This window comes from Onychostoma macrolepis, chromosome 21 (assembly GCF_012432095.1).
Source record: "Onychostoma macrolepis isolate SWU-2019 chromosome 21, ASM1243209v1, whole genome shotgun sequence".
NCBI classification, from domain to species: domain Eukaryota; kingdom Metazoa; phylum Chordata; class Actinopteri; order Cypriniformes; family Cyprinidae; genus Onychostoma; species Onychostoma macrolepis.
This window is the reverse complement of record NC_081175.1, coordinates 11,551,818-11,576,159: the sequence shown is the minus strand read 5'-3', so window position 1 is coordinate 11,576,159 and position 24,342 is coordinate 11,551,818. Positions and strand designations below refer to the sequence as shown.

Sequence of the window (24,342 nt, the reverse complement as noted above, 5' to 3'; positions counted from 1 at the left end):
TCTCCTTAAATTATAAAGCCTAAAACCATTTACCAAGGTCTTATTTCAATAACATGTGAAAAAATATAGCTGCAAACAGCCTTGATGCCACAGCCACCCCTAGGTGGCTTCCGGGAAACAGTGCACAGTGGGCAATTGCATTTAACTCTCTGGCAGTCTGTTTATTTATTTATTTATTTATTTTTTAAAGATTTTAATTATCTATAAGCATTTGTAAAATAATTATAACTATATTGCCCGTACAGTACATATCAACTGATTCTATTCATTTATTTGACATTCGAAGTAATGGAAACTTAGTAGAAAAAGGATTGGGCTTGTAAAATTTCTTATCCTATGCATCTCCATCTAGTGGACAACCTTAGTATTACAGCCTTTATCTGTCTGATAGGTAAACCCGCACCCGTAGTACTTGAGAGAACACTCGACCCGTTATTTGACCGGAAGCCCGGAGCACTTAAATTAATTCCGAACCACCCCTGCATTAAATACATCAGGTGGACAAAAATTGTGGCTATCAACATTAACATGTCGTAATCACAGACTCAGAGGCAACTTAACTTTACCCCATAGCAAATTCTGCGTAATGGGCCAAGAATCCCTATCGAGCTAAGGGCACTCCCTTTATAATCAACCTGTCAATCGTTTCATTTGCAGTGTGAATGGCTAATGCTCAGTGTTGCAAATCACATTGTAAATAGAAACCTTTGACAGTCTACAGAGCATAAACACAATTGAGCACAGCTGTTTGAAGGCATCTGCCAATCAGCGGGTACTAAACTGAATCAAAATAATCTTGGTCTAGACCTGGGGTTTATTCCAGAAAGCATGGTTAACTTACCGTCAGATAAACCCTGAACTTTCGGTTGATAAACCCCAAACCTTGCTTACTCGAGGTATGTGGTTCCAAAAACGCATCCGGGAGTAAGTTCATTCAACTCAGAGTATGTTCCTGGTTAAGACTCAAGACATTCTCAACAGAGCGACGAATCACTATGGAAACGGACGCTAAGAATAAGCGCGCCATACTGCTTCTTTCTTCTTCTTCTGTTCAAAGGTCATGTTGGCCTTATTAGTGCATTATATATTGATGGTTTTGCAATCATTTGTATTTTTTTTTCCGTTTAATCTTCAGTCCTTGAGAATAAGAATTATATTGTTTGTTTGATGCTAATTATATATTAAGTCATATCAGATATGTATTTTTATTATAGAAATACATTATAGAAAATGCTGATCCATGTGTGAGATGATAATATAAAATGTAATATTATTATAATATATAATTATTATATATATATATATATAGGCTAATATAATAAATTAAACATTACCTTGTCATAATAGTGTTTTATAATTTATACAGATAACTGTTATATATGCCAATAAAATATAATAACCATATTAGAGCAATATATAGGCAAACCTTATTTATTACGTATAATAGCGCTTTATCACTAAAATAGCATATATATATATATATATATATATATATATATATATATATATATATATATATATAGTAGGCTATATACATAACTGTATTGTAATAATATATAATATTGTGCGCTATCTGTCATGCTCTGATAGCGCAAGTGAACTAACCCTGGAACATAACCTGCTCTGGAGCAGGTTATCTTCAGAGAGCAAGTTGCTATGGTTACTTACATACCCTGAAAGTAACCGCCGATTTTGGAACAGAAAGCTGAGGTTATCCGCTCACTTATCCTCAAACATACCCGGGTATGTCACATAACCTGCTTTCTGGAATACACCCCTGAAGTCCATCCATGCTTATTGATTTCCCGACCCGCACCCACACAACAAATAACGTCAATATTATTCCACACATTACATAAAAAAAAAATTAGCAGTTCACCTGTAGAGTACCCACCCGCCTACAGGACTCTGTGATAGTTTGTAATTTGCTGTTAGCTTCATGAACATCAGAATTTCGTGAAACTAAGCATGGCTGCGTCCGAAATCGCACACTACTTGTGTAGGTACTACATTTGAATTCGAACGTACTTCTCGACCGTTAAAACAAGTACGTTCTATATAGTATGAATGAGGGTAGTATGAACGTACAACATCCGCCATGTTGATGTTGTCACATGTCGTGCGTATACACAACACGCGAAAATTTAAAGAGCCCACTTCATCGTTTAAATCATTAACATCGTTAATGATTTAAAATCTTACCGCTTTCATCTGCGTTTTAACGTCGTTTGGCTCAACAGCTCAAAGGAGGCGCCGGTCAGCTGCTCGCAGATCACGGCTTCGTCGACAGCTTGTAAACCATTTATTAAATATATATTTAGCTAGTAAATTTGACCTCAGAATAAAAGCAGCTGCGGCTGTGAACAGAATGACAGAGGCTGATTTTGAGCAAGGAAGTAATTTATTGTAATAAATGAAATTAATGCAGGTAAAAATACACAGGAGAAACAAAAGGAACATGAAAAAAAATAAAATAAACTTGAATACACACACACACACACACACACACACACACACACTATGTATAAACAATACATAACATAACAAAACAAATTGAACCACCAGCGACGCCCAACACTATTTTGACCGGAAGCTGTTTCATTCAGCTGCAGGCCGTCTCTGACCACCAGGGGAAGTTCCTCGATATATTTGTTGGGTATATCCCAGGTCTGTGCACAATGCCAGGGTGCTGAAGAACAGCCCTGTTTACACTGTCCGCCTGTATCTACCTGAAGGAAAATTAGACTATGCAAATCAGTTCATGTTCTCATAATGCTATGGTTTAAGCTTGTGTAAGTTAGTTAATATGTAGGTGTGTGTGTGGGAACAGTCCACAGGGTATTGTGATGCATTAAGTTCAGTATCAGTAGTTAGAGGTGCACTGCATCTATGTGTAAGCATTTTCAGGGTTTCTGCAGGATTTATAAAGGAAATTCTAACAGCATTTATTTGAACTTAATTTGACAAATGTATTACTTTATTCTTGGGGTAAATGGCGGATTTCCACTTTTTCCCCATTCATTTTAGCTACCCAAATTTAAAGTCCTCATCTTGTACACATATGGAGAAGAAAAACATTGATATTGTTTTGAAGTTATATTTATGTATTTTAAGTTTTTTTTAAACCTGTCTGTGAAAGTTACCTAACTGAAGCTGCTGAAGTTCATTAGCCTGACAATATCATAAAAATGTTTCGTTTTTTTCCTTTTGGTGTTGCTTTAATATCTATTATAGTACTTTATGCAAAAGTTAAATAAATAAATATATAAAAGAAAGAAAATAAATACATTTGACTTGTGGTGTATGGGTATTTCTCTAAAGTGTGGCACCCATTCTCAAGACAACATTCACTGCTATGGTCATCAGTATCCTCTTGAAATAGGACCAGCTGGATGGCAAAAACTGTGCTAGTAGAACCTTGAAAGTACTCAGAAACAAATACTAACTAGACCATGCCAAAAGAGTTGAAAAGAAAAATTTTGAGTGAGCAAAAAAAGGTTACAGTTCTGGCTTTACTGACAGTGAGTTCCACCTGATGGTTGCTTCCATCCTTAAAATTTCAAAGACAGCAGTTCATAAGAACAAGGTCAAGCTGCAGACATTGAGGACAACAAATCTACAAACGGCAAAAACGACTCTCCACTGACCGGGATGACCACCAACTCATTCCAATGTCATTCAACAACTGTCGGATGACATCAAGTGACCTATAAAAAGAATAGCAAATGGCAGCTGGGGTGACGGTTCGAAACAGGTTCCACTGGGCAGGGCTGAAGTCGTGCATAGGTAGAAAAAGCCCTTCATCAATAAGAAGCAAAGAAGAGCCATGCTGAGATTTGCAAAAGACCAAGAGGACTAGACCTTCTCTGATAAGTTCAATTTTCAACTTTGCCCAACTCCTGGTCGTCTAATGGTTAGACGGAAACCTGGAGAGGCCTACAAGCAAGTGTCTCACACACACTGTGAAATTTGGTGGAGGATCAGTGATAATCTGGGGGTGCTTCAGCAAAGCTAGAATCGGGCACATTTGTTTTTGTGAAGGGCGCATGAATATACAAGATTGCCCTGGAAGAAAACTTGCACTGACAATGTCCCCCAATTCTGAAGATTGTTTTTTCCAGCAGGACAATGCACTATGCTACACAGCCCATTTTTAAAGTACATGTCAGAGCTTATACTTCTACTTGAGTGAAGGATGTGTGTGCTTTTGTCATCTCTGTTGATTTCTGAGCACTGAACTTAAAACATTAGTATAGAGTTCTGCGCGGGACTGTTTTTTAAGTCTCGCTCCCGCCCGCTCCCGCGAGGTTATATCGCGCACCCGCCCGCTCCCGCGATATATTTACTCTGTTCACCCGCTGTCCGCTTTGAATAATTTTATTCACGACCCGACCGTTCCCGCTAAATTTAGATCTCGTTTCCAGAATCACACATTTAAATTTCCTCTACTGAAAGAAAGACAGATAGGCTAACAAATAAAAATGTAGTCTGCACAAAATTGTATTTGTTATTTTATTCGTCGTCAAGAGTCTTTTATTGACAGCAAAATGTTAAACGAATTTCACATTTTGCTGCCAACACAGTACGAAAAAAAAAGTGTCACAGAGAAAATAAAAATGTTCAAAAATTGTATTCCTTATTTTTATTCGTCTTGTCAGGATACAATTCGTTTAACCTTTACAACACAATAGGAACAAGTGGAAAAAATGTAGGTTGTACAAAAATGGCCTATTATAATTTTATTCGTCTTGTCAAAATACTAAATTCGTTTAACATCTTGCTGTAAACACAGTAGCCTAGGAAAAGTGTCGCGGAAGAAAAATAAATAAATTCGACATCTGTCATTTAAAATTATAGGCCAAGCAAAATATAAACAAAACCGAGTTGAGCCTTCTTCAAGGACAGCACATCCACACTTTGCTCCATCTTTATTCTGCTCTGTCACTCATCGACAACCTGCCTGTTCTGTCTGCGGGCAGTAGGCTATATTCACTGGTAGGCTACAGCCTGCTCTGAGCATCCTTATGCGTATGCTGCGCACAGACCTCGCAAATAAAACGAAGCACTGGTTCATGCGTGCAGAGTGTGCCAGTGCAGGCTGCACCGATGCTTGAATAAAGCACAGATATGTTGTTCTGAAAAGATGTCGGGAACGGGATATTGTTAGACCGCCCGCTCCCGTTCAAATTGCACCAGAGTTACCGACCGCAACCGCGTTTTATTCGGGAATTATCCCGCGTCGCAAGAAATCTGGTCGGGTCCCGCGCTTCCCGCGGTACAGCCGCGGGAATGCAGACCTCTACTGTGTTGTTTAATAATGATAATGAATGTGTTTTCTTTTCATTATTTTAAGTCTTTTTTTGTTTTTGTTGTTGTTGGTATTTTGACCAGTTGTCATTTTCTGCAAATAAATGCTGTAAATGACAATGTTTATTTGGAATTTGGGATAAATATTGTTAGTAGTTTATAGAATAAATCAAAAATGTAAATTTTACTCAAACACATACCTAGAAATAGTAAAACCAGAGAAACTGATAATTTTGCAGTGGTCTCTTAATTTTTTAATTAAAAAAAAAAATTACCTAGTTTGGTGACTGTAGGTAAAATTCCCCCCCCCCCAACTTTTGTCAAAATGGTGGCACTATAGAGTGTTTCCTCCACACCCATTTCTGAGCTTTGCCAATGTCTAATGGCTGATAACACTAATGTGTGTGTTGAGTTTCATGACATTCTGAGCATGTTAAGAGCCTCAAAAACACCCCAGATTATTAAAGTTTAATATGTTGCCATGGCAACACCATTTATTATAACAAGAATCCCTTCACAGTTTTACATCTGTCGTGTCTTGACATTATTCTGATGAAGGGTGTAGCAAATCAGGTAAATACAATATGACAGTTTCCTGCTGCCAGTTAATGGTGAGACTCAGATTCCTTTAACAAACAAACTGCTGTAGTTTGATCAAAATATTTGGAAGTTATAACACACTTCCTGTTTCCATTTTTTCACTATAAATTTGTTGCCTCACCATGGCCAAACCATTTGAGATATGAATTTGGTGGTGATCACATTAAAACTCTAGGATGAGTACATCAAATTCACAAGCGTGCAAACCCCGAATAGCCGACTTCCTGTTGGGTGGAGCTAATAACATGCTTTGCAGATGTTGTTCAGCTCAATGAGGTCTATTGCTGTGTTCTATTCACCTCGGAAATCAGAGCTGGGAATGGCGTCACACACAAGTGGACTGTGTTCCAGTAGAGAAGTAAGAAAACCAAGATAGACACATCTATAATTAGCCATACAAGTCTATTAAAAACACAAAAAGGTGGTATTTTGCACATATAACGCCATAGTATCATGTTCACAATTAGAGGTTGGATAGTACTGTGTGCACCACTGAGTTTATTGAGACACAGACAAACATAAGTGCTACTAAACAATATATTACCATGGTTTCTCTTCTGTTGATGCTCTGAGCAACCATATTGGATTCTGAAGTTGGAGTTGTTGTGATTCCTCCCAGATTCCGAGTTGTTGATGTTTAAACTGAGAAATTTTACAATTTTATGCACAAAATGAGCTCATTTCAAATTTGATGCCTGCTACAGGTCTCAAAATATTTGGGATGGGGGCATGTTTACCATGGTGTAGCATCTCCTCTTCTTTTCAAAACAGTTTGAAGACGTCTGGGTATCGAGGTTATGAGTTTCTGGAGTTTTGGTGTTGAAATTTGGTCCCATTCTTGGCTGATATAGGTTTCCAGCTGCTGAAGAGTTCATGGTCGTATTTTTCGTTTAATGATGCGCCAATGTTCTCTATAGGTGAAAGAGCTGGACTGCAGGCAGGCCAATTCAGCACCCGGACTCTTCTACTACGAAGCCATGCTGTTGTAATAGCTGCAGTATGTGGTTTTGCATTGTCCTGCTGAAATACACAAGGTCTTCCCTGAAATAGACGTCGTCTGGAAGGGAGCATATGTTGCTCTAAAATTTATATACCTTTCAGCACTCATAGTGCCTTCCAAAACATGCAAGCTGCCCATACCGTATGTACTTATGCACCCCCATACCATCAGAGATGCTGGCTTTTGAACTGAATGCTGATGATACGCAGGAAGATCTCCCTCCTCTTTAGCCCGGAGGACATGGCGTACATGATTTCCAACACGAATGTCAAATTTGGACTCATCTGACCATAGAACACTTTTCCACTTTGAAATTGAGCAATGTCAGTGACAGAATCATGCCGATGAGTGATGCAGTGTCGTCTGAGGACACGAGGACCACCAGCATCCAACAAAAGTCGCAGAGATTTCTCCAGTTTCTCTGAATGGTGAAAGTGAAGTGACATGTGGCCAAGTGACAAAGCCTTTGCAATTTGACATTGAGGAACGCTGTTTTAAAGTCTTTTTACACACTCTTTCACAGATTGGAGAGCCTCTGCCCATCTTTACTTCTCTTTTCTTCTCTCTGCCTCTCTAAGACATCCCTTTTATAGCTAATCATGTTACAGACCTGATGTCAATTAACTTAATTAGTTGCTAGATTTTCTCACCGCTGAATCTTTTCAAAATGTCTTGCTTTTTCAGCCCCTTACCCGTGCCAACTTTTTTGAGACCTGTAGCAGGCATCAAATTTGAAATGAGCTCATTTAGTTAATAAAAGTGTACAATTTCTCAGTTTAAACATTTGTTATGTTCTCTTGTGAATAAAATATTGCCTCATGTGATTTGAAAGTCTTTTAGTTTTCATTTTATTCAAATTTAAAAAACGTCCCAACATTTCCGGAATTCGGGTTGTATATTATTGACTGAATAAAGCCATTTACATTTAAGCCTATTAACAATTAAATATATTTCTAAGTTTGCTGTTGACTCACAAATCGAGTGTGTGTCATACCAAGCCAGCACACACTGCGGTTTCCTGCTGTTGTAGTGAACTCGGTGAAGTGGCTTCCTGTTGCAATGAGACCAATTCGCTTCTTAGAGCGAGATGTTTGAAAGCTGACAACCGACAGTATTTTTGCTAGACTAAAATAAATCTTTCACATTTGATGTCACATCCGAGACACATTAGCCTACCATAAATTGATGCACCGGCGTAACGAGACAAGACTTGTCAACAAAGAAAGACAGAGACAGACTGAAAGCTAGATACGTAGGCTACTGATAAGTATTAAAATGATGGAGGAAGGGAATGACCAGCAGTGCTCTTAGGAGGGGCTTTACTAGTTTACCTGCAGGAAGGTGAGAGCCCTGTGTGCGGAACACACACCGGCTCCTCCCTTCATCGACTGTTCTCCCTCCCCCAACCAACAACATGGATAATCGCAGTCCACCTGCGCTTTTTATTCAAGGTTACCCTATTTTATTCTAACGCGATCTATGTAAGGTCTCTAAAACTCTACAGTCTGTTTTAAAAGTCGACCAGGAGTTTCGATGAAACCATTAAGTGAACAATGTAGCGAGCATCAGAAGAAAAGCGCTGGGGAGATGCCGAGTGAGGAGACGAGAACAGCGCCTGGAAACGGTGTGACTGAGAACGCATCTCCTACAAGAGAGGTACTTCAAATACACACTATACTTATTTTAAACTAGAAAAATTATGTTTTGATGTTATTTGAGTTTTGAAAGAAACTTGGACTCGTTTCGACACTGTTGGCTTGCTGGTCTGTCGAGGTAACACAACCCGTCTGTCCTCATTCCTGTCCATGGCTGCGTTTAACCACGCTTTCACTCTTGTGTCGTTTGTGCGTGTGTGTTTTTAAAAAATATATTTTTATTTTTTTATTAATATCATTATTAAATATGCAAGGAATACTTCATCCAAAAATGAAAATTCTGACATTATTTAATCACCCCCATTTGGTTCCAAAAAATGATTTTTTTTTTACACACAAAAGGAGATTAGAACTTCAGTCACCATACCCTTTTATTGCTGCATCTTTCTAAACAGTGAATGGTGACTCATGTTGATTTTTGGATGAACTATACCTTTAGGGCCCCTTATTTTGTCAGAATCACACCCTAGAGAAAAATCTAATGATAATATTATTAATATTCATATGATGAAAAATGCCTGCAAATAATGTCAGTGACAGCCTTGTTCAGTAGTGTGCCATCCATGTTCCTTTAGCAATCAAGTTACTTCCCTTTTGTCTCACTAGGATACACACTAGAGATACTGACCATTAGTTCCTCAATCTGGACTGCATAGTAAACTACAGTGTGTTTCTTTTATATTGTCTACAGCTGAGAAGAGAAGTAATGTAAACTAGATTTTAAAAACCTTAGGCAAACTTTGATGTTGGCTTGTCTGAGAAAGCCATGGTGAAAAATTTGATGTTTTAAAAGCTAGTTTACATTACTAGCTGTATACAATATAAAAAAATACATACTGTAGTTTACTATGCAGTCAAGAAAGACTGAGGAACTAATGGTCAGTTTGGTCTCTGCAATGTGTATCAAAAGACCCAACCCTTATGTCTCTACAACATTCTGGTTTTGGCTTGTTTTTCTTTTTTTGGCTTGTTCATGTTGCTGTACCGTTGATAGGGTGCTCTAAATGGTTGCTAGGGTGTGGCTAGGCAGTTGCCAGGGTGATAACCTAAAGCCTGTTGACAGCCTCAGCTTTATATCTTCTGACTTAATTACTGGATGACAAAGAGGTGTGCTGTTGATCTGTTGCATGGTTGTGTTTGATCAGTGATCATAAGCTTTGAATGATCTTCTTGACAGAGTCCAGGACAGCAGAACGGGATTGTGTCTTCTCCTGATGTCTCCAGCCCTGTATCCCAGCCTCCATCCTCTACACCAGGTCCTCCTGCTCAGCCTCCCAGAGATCAGTGGGGCGGCAAATATGAATTTCTGCTCTCCTGTATTGGCTACTGTGTGGGCCTGGGAAATGTCTGGAGGTTCCCCTACCTCTGCTACCGAAACGGAGGAGGTGAGTGACCGCACAGTAAATATGAAGGCTAATCTGTTTGGATGTACAGAATGTACATTGTGGGTCGTTTGAGTTGTAAACACAAGCTATTCTGTAAAGGTACATTTACTGCTTTTCAAAAATCTTCATAATTGGGGAGTTTTGCACGAGGCCCGAAAAGTTCCCAAAGCAGATTTCACTCATGTTTAAATTGGTCTTGCAAAATGGCCATGTTGACCGACAGAAAACTTTTGCTAATGAGACTGCACTTTAAATACTAAAAGAATCTGTCTGAAATAAGTCAACATGATTTTCCACACATAAAAAAAATCCTAAGAGATTTTATGAACTTTCTGTGTAAATGGGTCTTTCATTGGAAAACTAGGATGTTTGGTTACTCTAAGCTGAAATCTATCCTTCTGTCCAACCAACCAAAACCAAAAACCTTTCCCTGTAGGGAGGAGGGCACATTCCTCTTTAAACCTCTGAAACAAATTTGCCTAAACCAAGAAGGTCTCAAAATGGAAGAAATTTGCAATGTAAAGATGGTTAGTAATACAGATGAAGAGACCTGTTCACGGATTGTTGGAGGGTGACGTAGAAAAGTACTATAATTTCCTTGAGCTGGACTTAAAGAAGATTTTCATGTTACAATAATTCTTAAAAACGAGAGGCTCTAATAGACAATTATGATGAAGAGAGTGAATAAATTGTAAAAAACAAACATGACGAATTTCATGGATTGCACTAAACAACACTTTGAAGGTCAACTCTGAACTAAATGCCAAATTTAAAACACAGTGAGAACCGGTGGTGTCTGAAAGTGGACACTGAAATTGCTCCCATTTCTCTTACATATTACACACCAAAATTCACACACACACACACACACACACACACACACACACACACACAGCTGTTTCAGTTCTGTTCATGAAATGATTTGTCAAATCCAGTAATGACAGCACTTGTAACGTACAAAAAAGTTTTGCTATAAATATTGTATTCATAATAGTGTTTATAAAATGATTTGCATGGTTTTAGTAGACTTATCTAATGTGAAAAATGCGAATAATACAAATTCTATTGACAAGTGCCTGTGATTTAGGAGTGTTGAGTCACTAGCACAAATGACATAATTTGAGGTTGTGGCTAAGTGGTTAGTGCACATGCTTCAACTTGCTGAACTGTGATGCTTATGCAGGTGAACTTTGAATCCGACTCATGTTTTTTGAAATCTTGCTCCAGCTTCCTCATCCCATCACTTCCTGTCTTGTATCTACTGTTGGTGTGAATAGAAGTGGTTAAAAGTCCAACAATAAATATTAACAACAGTGTAATGTCATAAACCTTGACTTGTTGGGTTGCAGGTGTGTTTCTCATCCCATACTTCATCATGCTCTTCTTCACGGGAATGCCGCTCTTCCTCATGGAGCTCAGCCTGGGGCAGTATGGAGCTGCGGGTCCCATCACCGTCTGGAAGTGCTGTCCCCTCCTCAAAGGTAGCACTACACATGTAATTCATCAATTCAGCGGCCTAATCATAGTTTGTAAATAGGACTGTGATTATGTAAATTTGGTTTTGAGTTGTATTCATTATTCAAAGTCTTGTAGCTCCACTTTGCATAAGACGTAAGAATTAATGGCCCTTCTGTTTTGTAATAATTAGTAATTAAATACAGGGCTAAACAAATGGAGATGATTGTGTTGTCCTGGTCTCATTGCAGGGATTGGTATAGGGATGCTGTGTGTGTCCACTCTTGTGTGTCTCTATTATAATGTCATTATCGCTTGGACGTTCTACTACCTGGGCAGTTCTTTCCAGAGCCCTCTGCCGTGGTCATGTGATGCTCTTCATAACATTCCCATTTGTCGAGTAAGTCTTACTTGTCTGCTAGCAGGTTAACATCAAATGTTGATTATCATCTACGTTATCCAGATGAATCAAATATGTTTTTCTTATTCAGAATAATCTCTGTTTTCTCCACAGAACAAAACTAATATCACCCAAAGTCCCTCTGAGGTCTTCTGGAAGTAAGAATTCTCTTTCCCCCCCCCCTCAGTTTCTCTTTACAAATTTACTAAACTTGTCTGTAAATTACCTTTCTTTTTTTTCTTTTTTTAGAAATAAATACAATTAAATGAAAATGTATTTAAGAATAATTAAAATAAAAATGATTTATTAATTTAATTTTAATGTTTACATTTTAATGCTATCACTGATTTAAAGTAGTAAATTAATATGAAGTATCTGTGTATATTCATACAATGTGCAGAGATCTGAATTCATTTGTGTTTTAGTAAAAATGTTGTAGTTTGTAAAAATATTTGAAATACTGGGAAATTTTATGAACAAAATTATCCCCAGAAATCTGGGGTTTAAATTTGTTAACATCAATTAATGCGTTAGGTATCATGAATTAATAATGAAATAATATAATATAAAAATATTAACAGCATTTATTAATGTTGATTTATTAATATACTATTACGTTCATGTTAATTTATTACTTTAAATGTTAAATATGTATATGTTGAAATGAACATTAACCTATACTAGTGATCAGAAGTTTGGGGTCAGTAAGATTTTTTTATTTTTTGGAAGAAATTAATACTTTTATTCAAATTAATAACTTTATTTTAAATAAATGCTGTTAGATGTACATCCTGAAAAAAATGACCATGATTTCCACAAACAATTAAGCAGATCAATTGTTTTCAACTGTTAATAATAAGAATTGTTTCTTGAGGATCAGATCAGCATATTAGAAAGATTTCTGATCATAATAATATATTTTAAAATATACTTTCAGCATATTACAATTTTTACTGTGTTTTGAATCAAATAAATACAGCCTTGGTAAACATTCTTTCAAAAACATAAAAAACCTTACATGAATATATGTTGATTAATAAATGCTGTAAAATATTCTTTGCTCACTGTCATGCTCACCTTCATTAACTGCTGTTACCAAATTTATTTTGCTCGTGTTTCATGTTCGTTCACAGCCTTGAATCTAAAAATACCACAGTTAGTGGTGATAATGTACAGCAAACATGCGTTCAAGTCCAAAGTACTGCTGTTACTGACACATCCAGACCTAAAAAATCTATTCTAGTCTTCTGTGGTGGGATTAATGCTAATGTACCACAAAACCACAGCTGAAACGCTCTGAGACTATTAACATGCAATGAAGCCTATGACACAATTCTTGAATCTCACACAGTGTTTGTGTGTCTTCAGTGAAAAGGTTCTGGGTGTAGTGAACAGCAAAGGGCTGCATGATCCCGGTCCAGTGCGTTGGCCTCTAGCTCTGTGCTTGCTTGCTGCCTGGGTCGTCATTTTCCTTTGCATGCTCAAGGGCATTCGCAGCTCCGGCAAGGTAAGACCTCACCCAGACACACCTGAAAGCCTTACAGAGATCCACAGCACATCCTGTTGGCTTCTTTCCCGATAGGAAAATAAGCGTAGACCAGTAGGCCATTTTAGTTCCATTGAGATACTAGTACAATTTTTATTAATATTTTGAATTTTTTGTCAGTTTTGATTTTTACTTATAAAGTTTAAGTAATTTTATTGTTTAGTAGATTTTTTAACATGCCTATATAGTGTCTAGGAATGTTTATTTCCATTTTAGTTTTAGTTATTTTAGTACATCAACTGGTAACACTAATTTAGTGATCAATTCTAACTACCGTATTAACTAGTTGCTTATTAGCATGCATATTATTAGTATTACTTATAAAGCATATATTAATGCCTTATTCTATATGACCATATTGTAGATCCCTCAATCTTACCCCATACCTAAACTTAACAACTAACTTACTAACTTTTAATAAACAGAAAAATAGTTTTTGGAGGTAAAAGTTTTAGTTAATAGTTAGTTAATAGCAAGAATTGGTCCCCAAACTAAAGTGTGATACATCAAGTTAAGCTAAATGAAAATGAAAAATGCTACTTCGGCAACTAAAACTAAAATAAAAAAAAGTTGAAGTTATTTTATATTTTATTTCAGTTTACATGTACTGTATTTTACCTCAAGTAATGGAAATCTTTTTATGGTATTAGTTTTAATTAGCTATAATAACCCTGGTGTGGATGTAATACTTCATATGAGGCCATTTCAGAGCAGATGAGAATAAGTTCTACACAAAGAACATGAATCTACACATTCCTATCTTTCCTCTGATGTCAGGTGGTGTATGTGACAGCCACCTTCCCCTATTTTGTGCTGTTGGTCCTCATCATCAGAGGGGCCACCCTTGAGGGCTCCTTAAACGGTGTCACCTTCTACCTCACTCCAAACTGGGCCCATTTGGCTAATGCACAGGTACCATTTCCTAAACAACACCAATTTTTTAAATAAAAGCTACAGTTTTCCATTCCCTTCAGTTCTGTATTGTATTGTATTGTCATTTTAGGTTTGGAATGATGCTGCGTCGCAGATCTTCTATTCTTTGGGTATTGGGGTTGGTGGTCTCCTGTCAATGGCGTCTTACAATAAATTTGACAATAATGTCATCAGGTGAGGCTTTTTACTGTGGAAAAACACTTAGTTTTCCCCTTAACATTACTTCAAAGTCTCAAAATGATTTCTCATCTCGCAGGGATACTATAATCATCACCATAGGGAACTGCGGGACTAGCTTTTTTGCAGGCTTTGCCATTTTCTCTATCCTGGGTCATATGGCTTGGAGGAAGGGCGTGCCTGTGGGTCAGGTGGCAGACTCAGGTACATCCTGTTTAGCCTGTCATGTTACTTCTCTATCTTCTGACATCCCGTATAGCTCTGTAATTAAAATGTTTTCACATCCTTGCAGTTCCAAAGCCAGTGCATAATTTGTAATTTTGCGATTGTATTAGGTCCTGGTCTGGCATTTGTTGCCTACCCAGAAGCCTTGGCTCTTCTCCCTGGATCAGTGTTTTGGTCCATTCTGTTTTTTCTCATGCTCTTTATGCTGGGAGTGGACACACTGGTAAGACCCTCCAGTACATTTAAGTTTTCTCGAGTTTGACAGTTTTTCATGTAGCAGACTTATTGCTAACGTCATACCATGCACCGTACAGTTCAAAGGTTTGGGGTTGGTAGGATTTTTTTTTAAAGAAGTCTCTTAAGCTCGCCAAGGCTGCATTTATTTGTTTTACAGTAAAATAGTAAGATTGTGAAATATTATTACAATATAAAAACATTTTAAAATTTAAATAAACATTTAGATTTTTATTTAATTTTTTTTTACATTTTTTGTAACATTATTAATGTCTTTGCTGTCACTTTTGATTAATCTAATGCAACATTTCTGAATAAAAGTGTTGATTTCTTAAAAAAATCTTACTGACCCCAGACTTTTGAATTGCAGTGTGTACAGTTGTTCACTTGTGTACACACAAAAATAATCATTTGAATTCACAGTATTTCAGTTGAATTCAAAAGACTGGTACCTGATATATAAACCTTCTGCCCATTTATTTCTAAAAAATGAAATATAATATGAAAAATCCGTATTGAATGACTGGAAAGATTATAAGAAAAGTCACAGCAATGAATTAATTTAAAAGTGTGGTAACTGTGTATAATATGAATCCAAATGATCAGGTTTCAGTGTTTTCAGTTTAGATACTTGATTGTATAAAACTTTGAGGTCAGGAAGTAGATTTGTCAAGAGATGTGTGAAATAACACATGTACATCCTCTCTTACTGCACAGCCCGTCACTGAGCTACAACACTTATTTCAGTAAATGTGCATGAGTGCACAGTGGTTTTCCTCTGTCATCACCTGAAATCCCTGTTTGTCTCTCTGTGTCTCAAATTTCAGTTTCTACCCATTTGTTGACAAAATATCAGTCGATGTGAAATCAAAATTGTCCCTATATATATTATGGTATTATTATAGTAAGTTTATATGTAAATATATAGATACATAAGTTTCACCTGTAAATATATCATACAGTGCTGCTGGAAAGTTTGAAATTAGAGTCCATCTGTGCAGAGGTGTTTTCAGTCAGTACAATGACTATCAAATGTCAGTACGTGACCTGTTTTATTCAAAACAGGGATCTATCAAAGTCTGATCATGTTTGTGGAAGTGAATCATTTCACAAACAAAGGAGATTACTGAGGACCTCGGAAAAAGAGTTGATGTTGCTCATCAGGCTAGAAAAAGTTACAAAACCATCTCTAAAGAGTTTGGACTCCACAAATCCAGTCAGACAGATTGTGTACAAATGGAGGAAATTCAAGACCACTGTTACCTTCCCGAGAAGTGGTCGACCAACAAAGATCACTGCAAAGCAGAACGTGTAATAGTCTGCGAGGTTGCAAAAGTTCCGAAGGTAACTTCTAAGGAACTAAAGGCCTTTCTCACATTGGCTAATGTTAATGTTCGTGAGTCCACCATCAGGAGAACACTGAGGAACCATGGTGTGCATGGCAGAATTACAAGAAGAAAGCCACTGTTCTCCAAAAAAAAATTGCTTGCTAAAGATCATGTGGACAAGCCAGAGGACTATTGGAGAAAGGTTTAATGGGTGGATGAAACCAAAATAGAACTTATTGGTTTAAATGAGACGCTATTATGTTTGGAGGAAAGAACACACTCCTTAAGAATCTTATCCCATCTGTGAAACATGGTGGTGCTAGTATCATGGCTTGGTCCTGTTTTGCTGCATCTTGGCCAGGACAGCCTGCCATCATTGATGGAACAATGAATTCTAAATTATACCAGCAAATTCTAAAGGAAAACATCAGGACATCTGTTTAAGAACAGAGTCTCAAGAGAATGTGGCTCATGCAGCAAGACAACAACCCCAAGCACACAAGTCATTCTACCAAAGAATGGTTAAAGAAGAACAAAGTTAATGTTTTGGAATGGCTGAGTCAAAGTCCAGACCTTAATTCAATTAAAATGTTGTGGAAGGACTTAAGCACGCAGTTCATAGGAGGAAACCCACCAACATCACAGTTTAAGTGGTTCTGCACTAAGGAATGGGCTAAAACCTACATGTTATTCTGCAGGACTGATCAGCATTTACAAGAAACTTTACCAAAAGGGGGTCCTACCAGATACTGAAAGCAAAGATTTGCATACTTTTGCAACGAATGACAAAGAAAATATTTTTCTCTCACTGTTTGATTCGGTTCTCTTTGTCTGCTTTCAGGACTTATATGAAAATCTTATGATGTTTTGGGTCATATTTATGCAGAAACATAGAAATTCTAAAGGGTTCACAAACTTTCAAGCAGCACTGTATATGGTTTGCATGGCACTACCATCATTAAGGTCACGGAATCAATTCCCAGGATGCACACATACTGGTAAATTATAGCTTGAATATACTGAAAGAATAAAATGTCTGCCAAATGCATAAATGAGAATGTGAGAGCAAACAGATGATGGCACACAGCAGTCCTCGTGTTGCCCTAACAGCAAACCGAGGATCTGTTTAATTTTGTTGATATACATGTCAAGGAAACATATGACATATTTGTACACTCCTGACAGGTTAGTCCTTTGTTTAATTCTTGCTATTGTGAAGTTCTCTCTCTCTATCCTGCAGTTTGGTAACATGGAGGGGATCTGTACAGCTGTGCTGGATGAGTTTCCTCAGCTCAGATCCAATCTGAAGCACAAGACGCTGTTCCTGGCGCTGCTCTGTTTCTCCTTCTATCTCTTGGGCCTGCTGCTCATCACTGATGTAAGAGCAACAAACTGACCGATACTAGGGTTTAGTAGTTGACATTTTTATAAATACACATGTACAGATGTCCAGAGTTTAGTATTGTATCTGTAATGTTTAATATAATCATTCATCGACTTGTCCATTTTCATATTGTCCATTAGTGATTCTTTTAACACTATAACTCTTTTTGTTGTCATATACATATACATTTTGTTTTGTGTTTTTTCCATCACAGGGTGGGATATACTGGTTCACGCTCATAGACTCCTTCAGCACAAGCTTTGGTCTCATCATCATTACTCTCTTCATGTGTATTGGCATCTCATTCTTTTATGGTACACTTACTTTCATTTCATCCTGGGTGATGGGCTGATATTGGTAGGGCTTCTGATGAGGAACAGATGAGATTCAGTTTTTTCAGAGGCACTTTATAAGATATTCTGCTTTGTTTTCTGAGTTACATTAAATAATGATTTATTTATTTTAGGTGGATGACATATTTTTGTCAAAGTCTACACACATTTCTGCTCAATCAAATTTTCACACCATGAATATTAAATAAATAGTTAATGCTAAAATTAAATTTGCTGAAAATTTACTCGCCTACATCTTGGGCCACTGGGGATAAATTTGTTAGTTTATTAGAACAGATTTGGAGAAATTAAGCATTGCATCACTTGATCACCAATGGATCCTCTGCAGTGAATGGGTGCCGTCAGAATGAGAGTCCAAACAGCTGATGAAAACATCACAATAATCCACAGTACTCCATCAATTAACACCTTGTAAAGTGATAAACTGGCTTTTTTTGTAAGTTAAAAAACCAACTCGTCTGAATCAGGAGAGAAATACACACAGATCAAGCACAGATTACAAGCGAAAACAGTTCTAAACAAATGTCTGTGTATTTTCAAGTGAGTAGACAACAGAGGATGGAATTTTTTACTGGATGAATTGTGAAAATTATAGACTCGTATTTTGGCCAGTAGCAACGGTTTGAAGTTAAAATGCCTTAATGATGGATTTGTTTTTTAAAAACGCATCCTTTCACTTCACAAGACTTCACAAGGTTGCTTGTGGATTATTGTAATGTTTTTGTCAGCTGTTTGGACTCTCATTTTGATGGCACCCTTTCAGGATCCATTGGTGAGCAAGTGATGTAATGTTTAATTTCTTTAAATCTGTTCCTATAAAAAAAAAAAAAAAACATATCTAGGATGGCCTGAGAGTGAGTAAATTTTCAGCAAATTTTCATTTTTGGATGAACTATTCCTTTAAGACCTTTTTTTTGCCCCAATCATAAACCTGCCTTTAATGGCACATAAAAAACAAACTAGTTTATCGCTTTAAATGTTTCCTTATAGTAATATCACATTCAGTGGTTTGGTTAATTTAAAGTGTCTGCTAAATAACAGCTTCTCTATCACAGCTGCAATTCTTTTTATGTGAACTCTTATCTGCACTCTGTGATATTATATTTGCATATGCTGATGTAATTGCAGGGGTGAACCAGTTCTGTCAGGACATTGTGGACATGATCTGTCGCTGTCCTCCCTGGTGCACAAAACTGCTATTGTACTTTAAAGCCTGCTGGGTGGTTTTCACCCCCTTCCTGCTAACGGTGGGTGTCCTGTTTTTGGTTTGGTTTATTGGAATCACCCTCATGTTTTAGTATGCAGTGATGCATGAGGTTTCTGTTTAAGAGGAACAGTTATATAATTGTAAATGTTATATGGAAATACTCATTTATAAGGGTTTGAGCAGAATCATACTACAGTACTGTCAGAAACTTGGCTTTATTGCAGAGTGGAATCAAACACCATGTCTGTCCTGTGTCCAGTGTAATGAATAATTTAGTTGCTGAGACACTGTATCTCACTGACCGTGATAGACCCATTCACAGAATGAGGCCTCAGTCTTTATATTCAGAATGCTAAGAGATTGTTTTCTCTATACAGTTCATCCTGACCTACATCTTCATCGAGATGTACCGTACGCCCCTGCGCTATGGCACCTATGTGTACCCAACCTGGGGCAAAGCGTTGGGCGTATGTATGGGCGCCTTCTGCTGTCTGCAGATTCTCATCTGGGCCATAGTGGCCGTTAGTAAAGAGTCTGGCACTCTTAAAGATGTAAGTCCCTTCAAAACCACCATATTTATTTATACATTTGAGGTCAGTAAGATTCAAAGAAAGAATACTTTTATTCAGACAGAATGCATAAAATTGCTCAAAAATCACATTTAGAATGTTACAAAAGATTTCTATATCAAATAAATGCTGTTCTATTGACCTTTTATTCATCAAAAAAAAAAAAAAAATCCTGTGTCACGGTTTTCACACAAATATTAAGCAGCACAACTGTTTTCAACATTGATAAATAATAAGTGTTTCTTGAGCACCAAATCAGCATTTTAGAATGGTTTCTGAAGGATCATGTGACACTGAAGACTGGAGTAATGATGCTGAAAATATAGCTTTGCCATCATAGAAATATATAAAATTTTAAAACTTAAAATAAAAGACATTAAAATCATCAAAACATTCAAAAGAATCTTGACACATATGCTAATATTACCTTTTACATATATATATATATATATATATATATATATATGTGTGTGTGTGTGTATATATATTAGTGCTGTCAAATGATTAATAGCGATTAATTCGCATACAAAATTAAAGGTTTTGTTTACATAAAATATGTATGTGTACTTTGTATATTTATGTATATATATACAGTGTCTCACAGAAGTGAGCACACCCCTCACATTTTTGTAAATATTTTATTATATCTTTTCATGTGACAACACTGAAGAAATCACACTTTGCTACAATGTAAAGTAGTGAGTGTACAGCTTGTATAACAGTGTAAATTTGCTGTCCCCTCAAAATAACTCAACACACAGCCATTAATGTCTAAACCGCTGGCCACAAAAGTGAGTACACCCCTAAGTGAAAATGTCCAAATTGGGCCCAAAGTTTCAATATTTTGTGTGGCCACCATTATTTTCCAGCACTGCCTTAACCCTCTTGGGCATGGAGTTCACCAGAGCTTCACAGGTTGCCACTGGAGTCCTCTTCCACTCCTCCATGACGACATCACGGAGCTGGTGGATGTTAGAGACCTTGCGCTCCTCCACCTTCCGTTTGAAGATGCCCCACAGATGGTCAATAGGGTTTAGGTCTGGAGACATGCTTGGCCAGTCCATCACCTTTACCCTCAGCTTCTTTAGCAAGGCAGTGGTCGTCTTGGAGGTGTGTTTGGGGTCGTTATCATGTTGGAATACTGCCCTGCGGCCCAGTCTCCGAAGGGAGGGGATCATGCTCTGCTTCAGTATGTCACAGTACATGTTGGCATTCATGGTTCCCTCAATGAACTGTAGCTCCCCAGTGCCAGCAGCACTCATGCAGCCCCAGACCATGACACTCCCACCACCATGCTTGACTGTAGGCAAGACACACTTGTCTTTGTACACCTCACCTGGTTGCCGCCACACACGCTTGACACCATCTGAACCAAATAAGTTTATCTTGGTCTCATCGGACCACAGGACATGGTTCCAGTAATCCATGTCCTTAGTCTGCTTGTCTTCAGCAAACTGTTTGCGGGCTTTCTTGTGCATCTTTAGAAGAGGCTTCCTTCTGGGACGACAGCCATGCAGACCAATTTGATGCAGTGTGCGACGTATGGTCTGAGCACTGACAGGCTGACCCCCCCCGCCCCTTCAACCTCTGCAGCAATGCTGGCAGCACTCATACGTCTATTTCCCAAACACAACCTTTGGATATGACGCTGAGCACGTGCGCTCAACTTCTTTGGTCGACCATGGCGAGGCCTGTTCTGAGTGGAATCTGTCCTGTTAAACCGCTGTATGGTCTTGGCCACTGTGCTGCAGCTCAGTTTTAGGGTCTTGGCAATCTTCTTATAGCCTACGCCATCTTTATGTAGAGCAACAATTCTTTTTTTCAGATCCTCAGAGAGTTCTTTGCCATGAGGTGCCATGTTGAACTTCCAGTGACCAGTATGAGAGAGTGAGAGCGATAACACCAAATTTAACACACCTGCTCCCCATTCACACCTGAGACCTTGTAACACTAACGAGTCACATGACACCGGGGAGAGAAAATGGCTATTTGGGCCCAATTTGGACATTTTCACTCAGGGATTTTCACGCCAGCAGTTTAGACATTAATGGTTGTGTGTGGAGTTATTTTGAGGGGACAGCAAATTTACACTGTTATACAAGCTGTACACTCACTACTTTACATTGTAGCAAAGTGTGATTTCTTCAGTGTTGTCACATGAAAAGATATAATAAAATATTTATAAAAATGTGAGGGGTGTACTCACTTCTGTGAGATACTGTATGTATTTGTTAATGTACATTTTTAGATAATTTTTAATTCAATATATAGTGTGCCGGAGTTATTTTTTATTGTTTAGAATTGTATCATCAGATATGTGTGACATGTTCATACGTTTATTGCATTCAGCGCTTCCAGAAATCCATCCGTCCCCTCAATTCCTGGCGTGTTAACAACATAAACACGACCTCCCAGGAGCAGCATGTGGAGCCTCAGCAAGTTGAGGGACCCTTCACAGTTAACCTAACTGAAGCGGACTTCACCGCCATGAACTGGGAGGCCATAAGCGAGGCGTAACACTGCCCCAAGTGTTGGGAGGTCGGAACTGTGGAACATCTACAAGGACAAGTACTGCTGAGGACTTCTGTTTGGAGAATTGTGCACTCCTCCTCACCAGTCCAGCTGGACTGAAATGAACATTTAAATGGTTGTATAAATGACATTTATAAATTTTTTTTATTTATGCTTCTTACTCATTTGACATAGTACCGGGCCTAAAGCCAAAACCAGAGACCAAGAAACACAAAAGACATTTGGTCCTTTGGCTGAATTCATGATGTCCTAAGGATTCCATTTCATGCCATTCCATGTCATGATGTCATGTTCAACAAGTCTTTTCATCAAAGAGTGTATAGGCTTGTTTTAAAAGGTAACCGAACTAGTAACATGATCTATTTTTCATTCACGAGCCAGGACAAATCAAATCAGGTCAATGCCTTGAGGAGACATTATTTAACAAAACAGAACTGATTTGAAATAGTAACCGTTCACAAGAATAAAATAAAATGCAGTACATGAGGTATTGTAAAGTGTCTTAATGTTTAAATATGCTGTATAAAACATGCCCTTTTCATAACCTTTTTGAAATGCCACAAATCCAGCAAATAAAATCAGAATGGTTCCATGAATTGTTCTCAGCAGAAGCTGTTTGTTTACCATGGGCAGATTCAGCTTATTTCAGTTGTCACACTATGAATATAGTAAACTTCCTTATGACAGAAGAGGCACTGAAACAGGTTTGTTACCATAGTGCTCCGAATAAACAATGGTAAACCTGACCTTGTTGGGGCTTTGTTGTGGACACTAACTCATCGAGCTATCTTGATTTAGATGGTTTCTCTGAGCATGCCTAGCCATTTAATGTTCTGCTCCACAGCGGCTGATGAAAACAAACCTTCAGGAGATGTTAATACACCAGAGAAATGTGTACAGAGTGCACTGGCAAAAAAAAAAAGCTCTGGTATTCGTGGTGTTCAGCTTAGCCTGCATGAACAATTACAAAACTTGGCTTATATATCCACTCAGTGACTGAATATGGGTGTCTGCTGCATTGGTATATATTTCACAGTGGATTTCTGTGAACAGTGATGGAATAGCTACTTCCTGTAAAGGTTGACATTTACAGATTTATCAACAGCTCCATGACGCAAAGAGGTTTTCAAAAAATGCAATGCAGAGGAAGTTACCCTATAAACCTGCTTAGCCCTGAGAACTATCAAACATTATTTTTTATTTAAGAAAATCTTAAATTATACCTCATTCTGCTTGTGCTGTATGGAACATAGTTTCTGCTAATTTAAGAATATATATATATATATATATATATATATAAAAGTTTCAGTTTCTACAAAAACATTAAGAAACAACTTTTTCAACATTGCTAACTAGTAAAAAATGTTTCTTGAGCATCAAATCAGCACATTAAAGTGATTTCTGAAAAATCATGTGCTTTGCCATCACAGGAATAAACTTACAGTATGAATGGTTGAGTATTTGCCAAAATTAAAAATCAAATTTAATTTCATTTAGATTTTCACTGGGATGATACATTGCCAAATAAAAAATACAATTAGTAATTTAATTTTCTTACAAAGACTGCCAAAATGAAAACAAAAAATTGAATGGGAAAACAAATAACTAATAATAATGACACATTTTTTAATAAAATGTAAAGTTCAGTGTTTTTTATTAAGAAAAGAAACTCCCCAGTTTATGTTAGCACTCAATTTTAATTTGCAACCCCCCCCCCCCTTTTTAATGTCTTATTTTATTATTTCTTGGGTATGAAAAGACGTCAGTGGCATGAAGCATGAATGAAGTTAAAGGCATGTAGTTACAAGCCAGAGACGAGAACTACAGTACATATCCTGTCTGTGACTCACATAGGCGGTTCACTGCTTAAAATGAAAGGCACCTATTTTCTCTGTGAGGACGTAACAAGTTTAAAACATTTTAAAATAGATTTTGATAACAAAAGCAAGTAACAAGATATTTTCAGCCTCAAAGATCCCGCATACTCGTACTGTGGTGTGTTTTCAGCAGAGGAATGTGAACGGTAATATTTACGGCCAAATGTTTCCTCTG

At 37.5% G+C, this 24,342-nt stretch overlaps 1 protein-coding gene across 1 annotated transcript; it reads left to right on the top strand.

The window, feature by feature from the left end:
• The first annotated feature begins 7,952 nt into the window (after positions 1-7,952).
• On the top strand, positions 7,953-23,466 carry slc6a7 (solute carrier family 6 member 7). The gene is made up of 15 exons (XM_058757803.1): positions 7,953-8,563; positions 9,740-9,947; positions 11,297-11,428; positions 11,654-11,802; positions 11,917-11,960; positions 13,171-13,309; positions 14,126-14,260; positions 14,352-14,455; positions 14,538-14,662; positions 14,794-14,906; positions 17,486-17,623; positions 17,844-17,943; positions 19,111-19,229; positions 19,567-19,740; positions 22,108-23,466. Exons 1-15 carry the CDS (start codon positions 8,441-8,443, stop codon positions 22,273-22,275), a joined length of 1,971 nt encoding a protein of 656 aa, XP_058613786.1. The 5' UTR covers positions 7,953-8,440; the 3' UTR covers positions 22,276-23,466.
• Positions 23,467-24,342: the final 876 nt, after the last annotated feature.

Coding starts and splice junctions, on each gene's coding strand:
- slc6a7 (XM_058757803.1), top strand. CDS start 8,441: ATGAAACCATTAAGTGAACAATGTAGCGAGCATCAGAAGAAAAGCGCT. Junction 8,564..9,739: donor ACGCATCTCCTACAAGAGAG/GTACTTCAAATA, acceptor TCTTCTTGACAG/AGTCCAGGACAGCAGAACGG. Junction 14,663..14,793: donor GGGTCAGGTGGCAGACTCAG/GTACATCCTGTT, acceptor CGATTGTATTAG/GTCCTGGTCTGGCATTTGTT.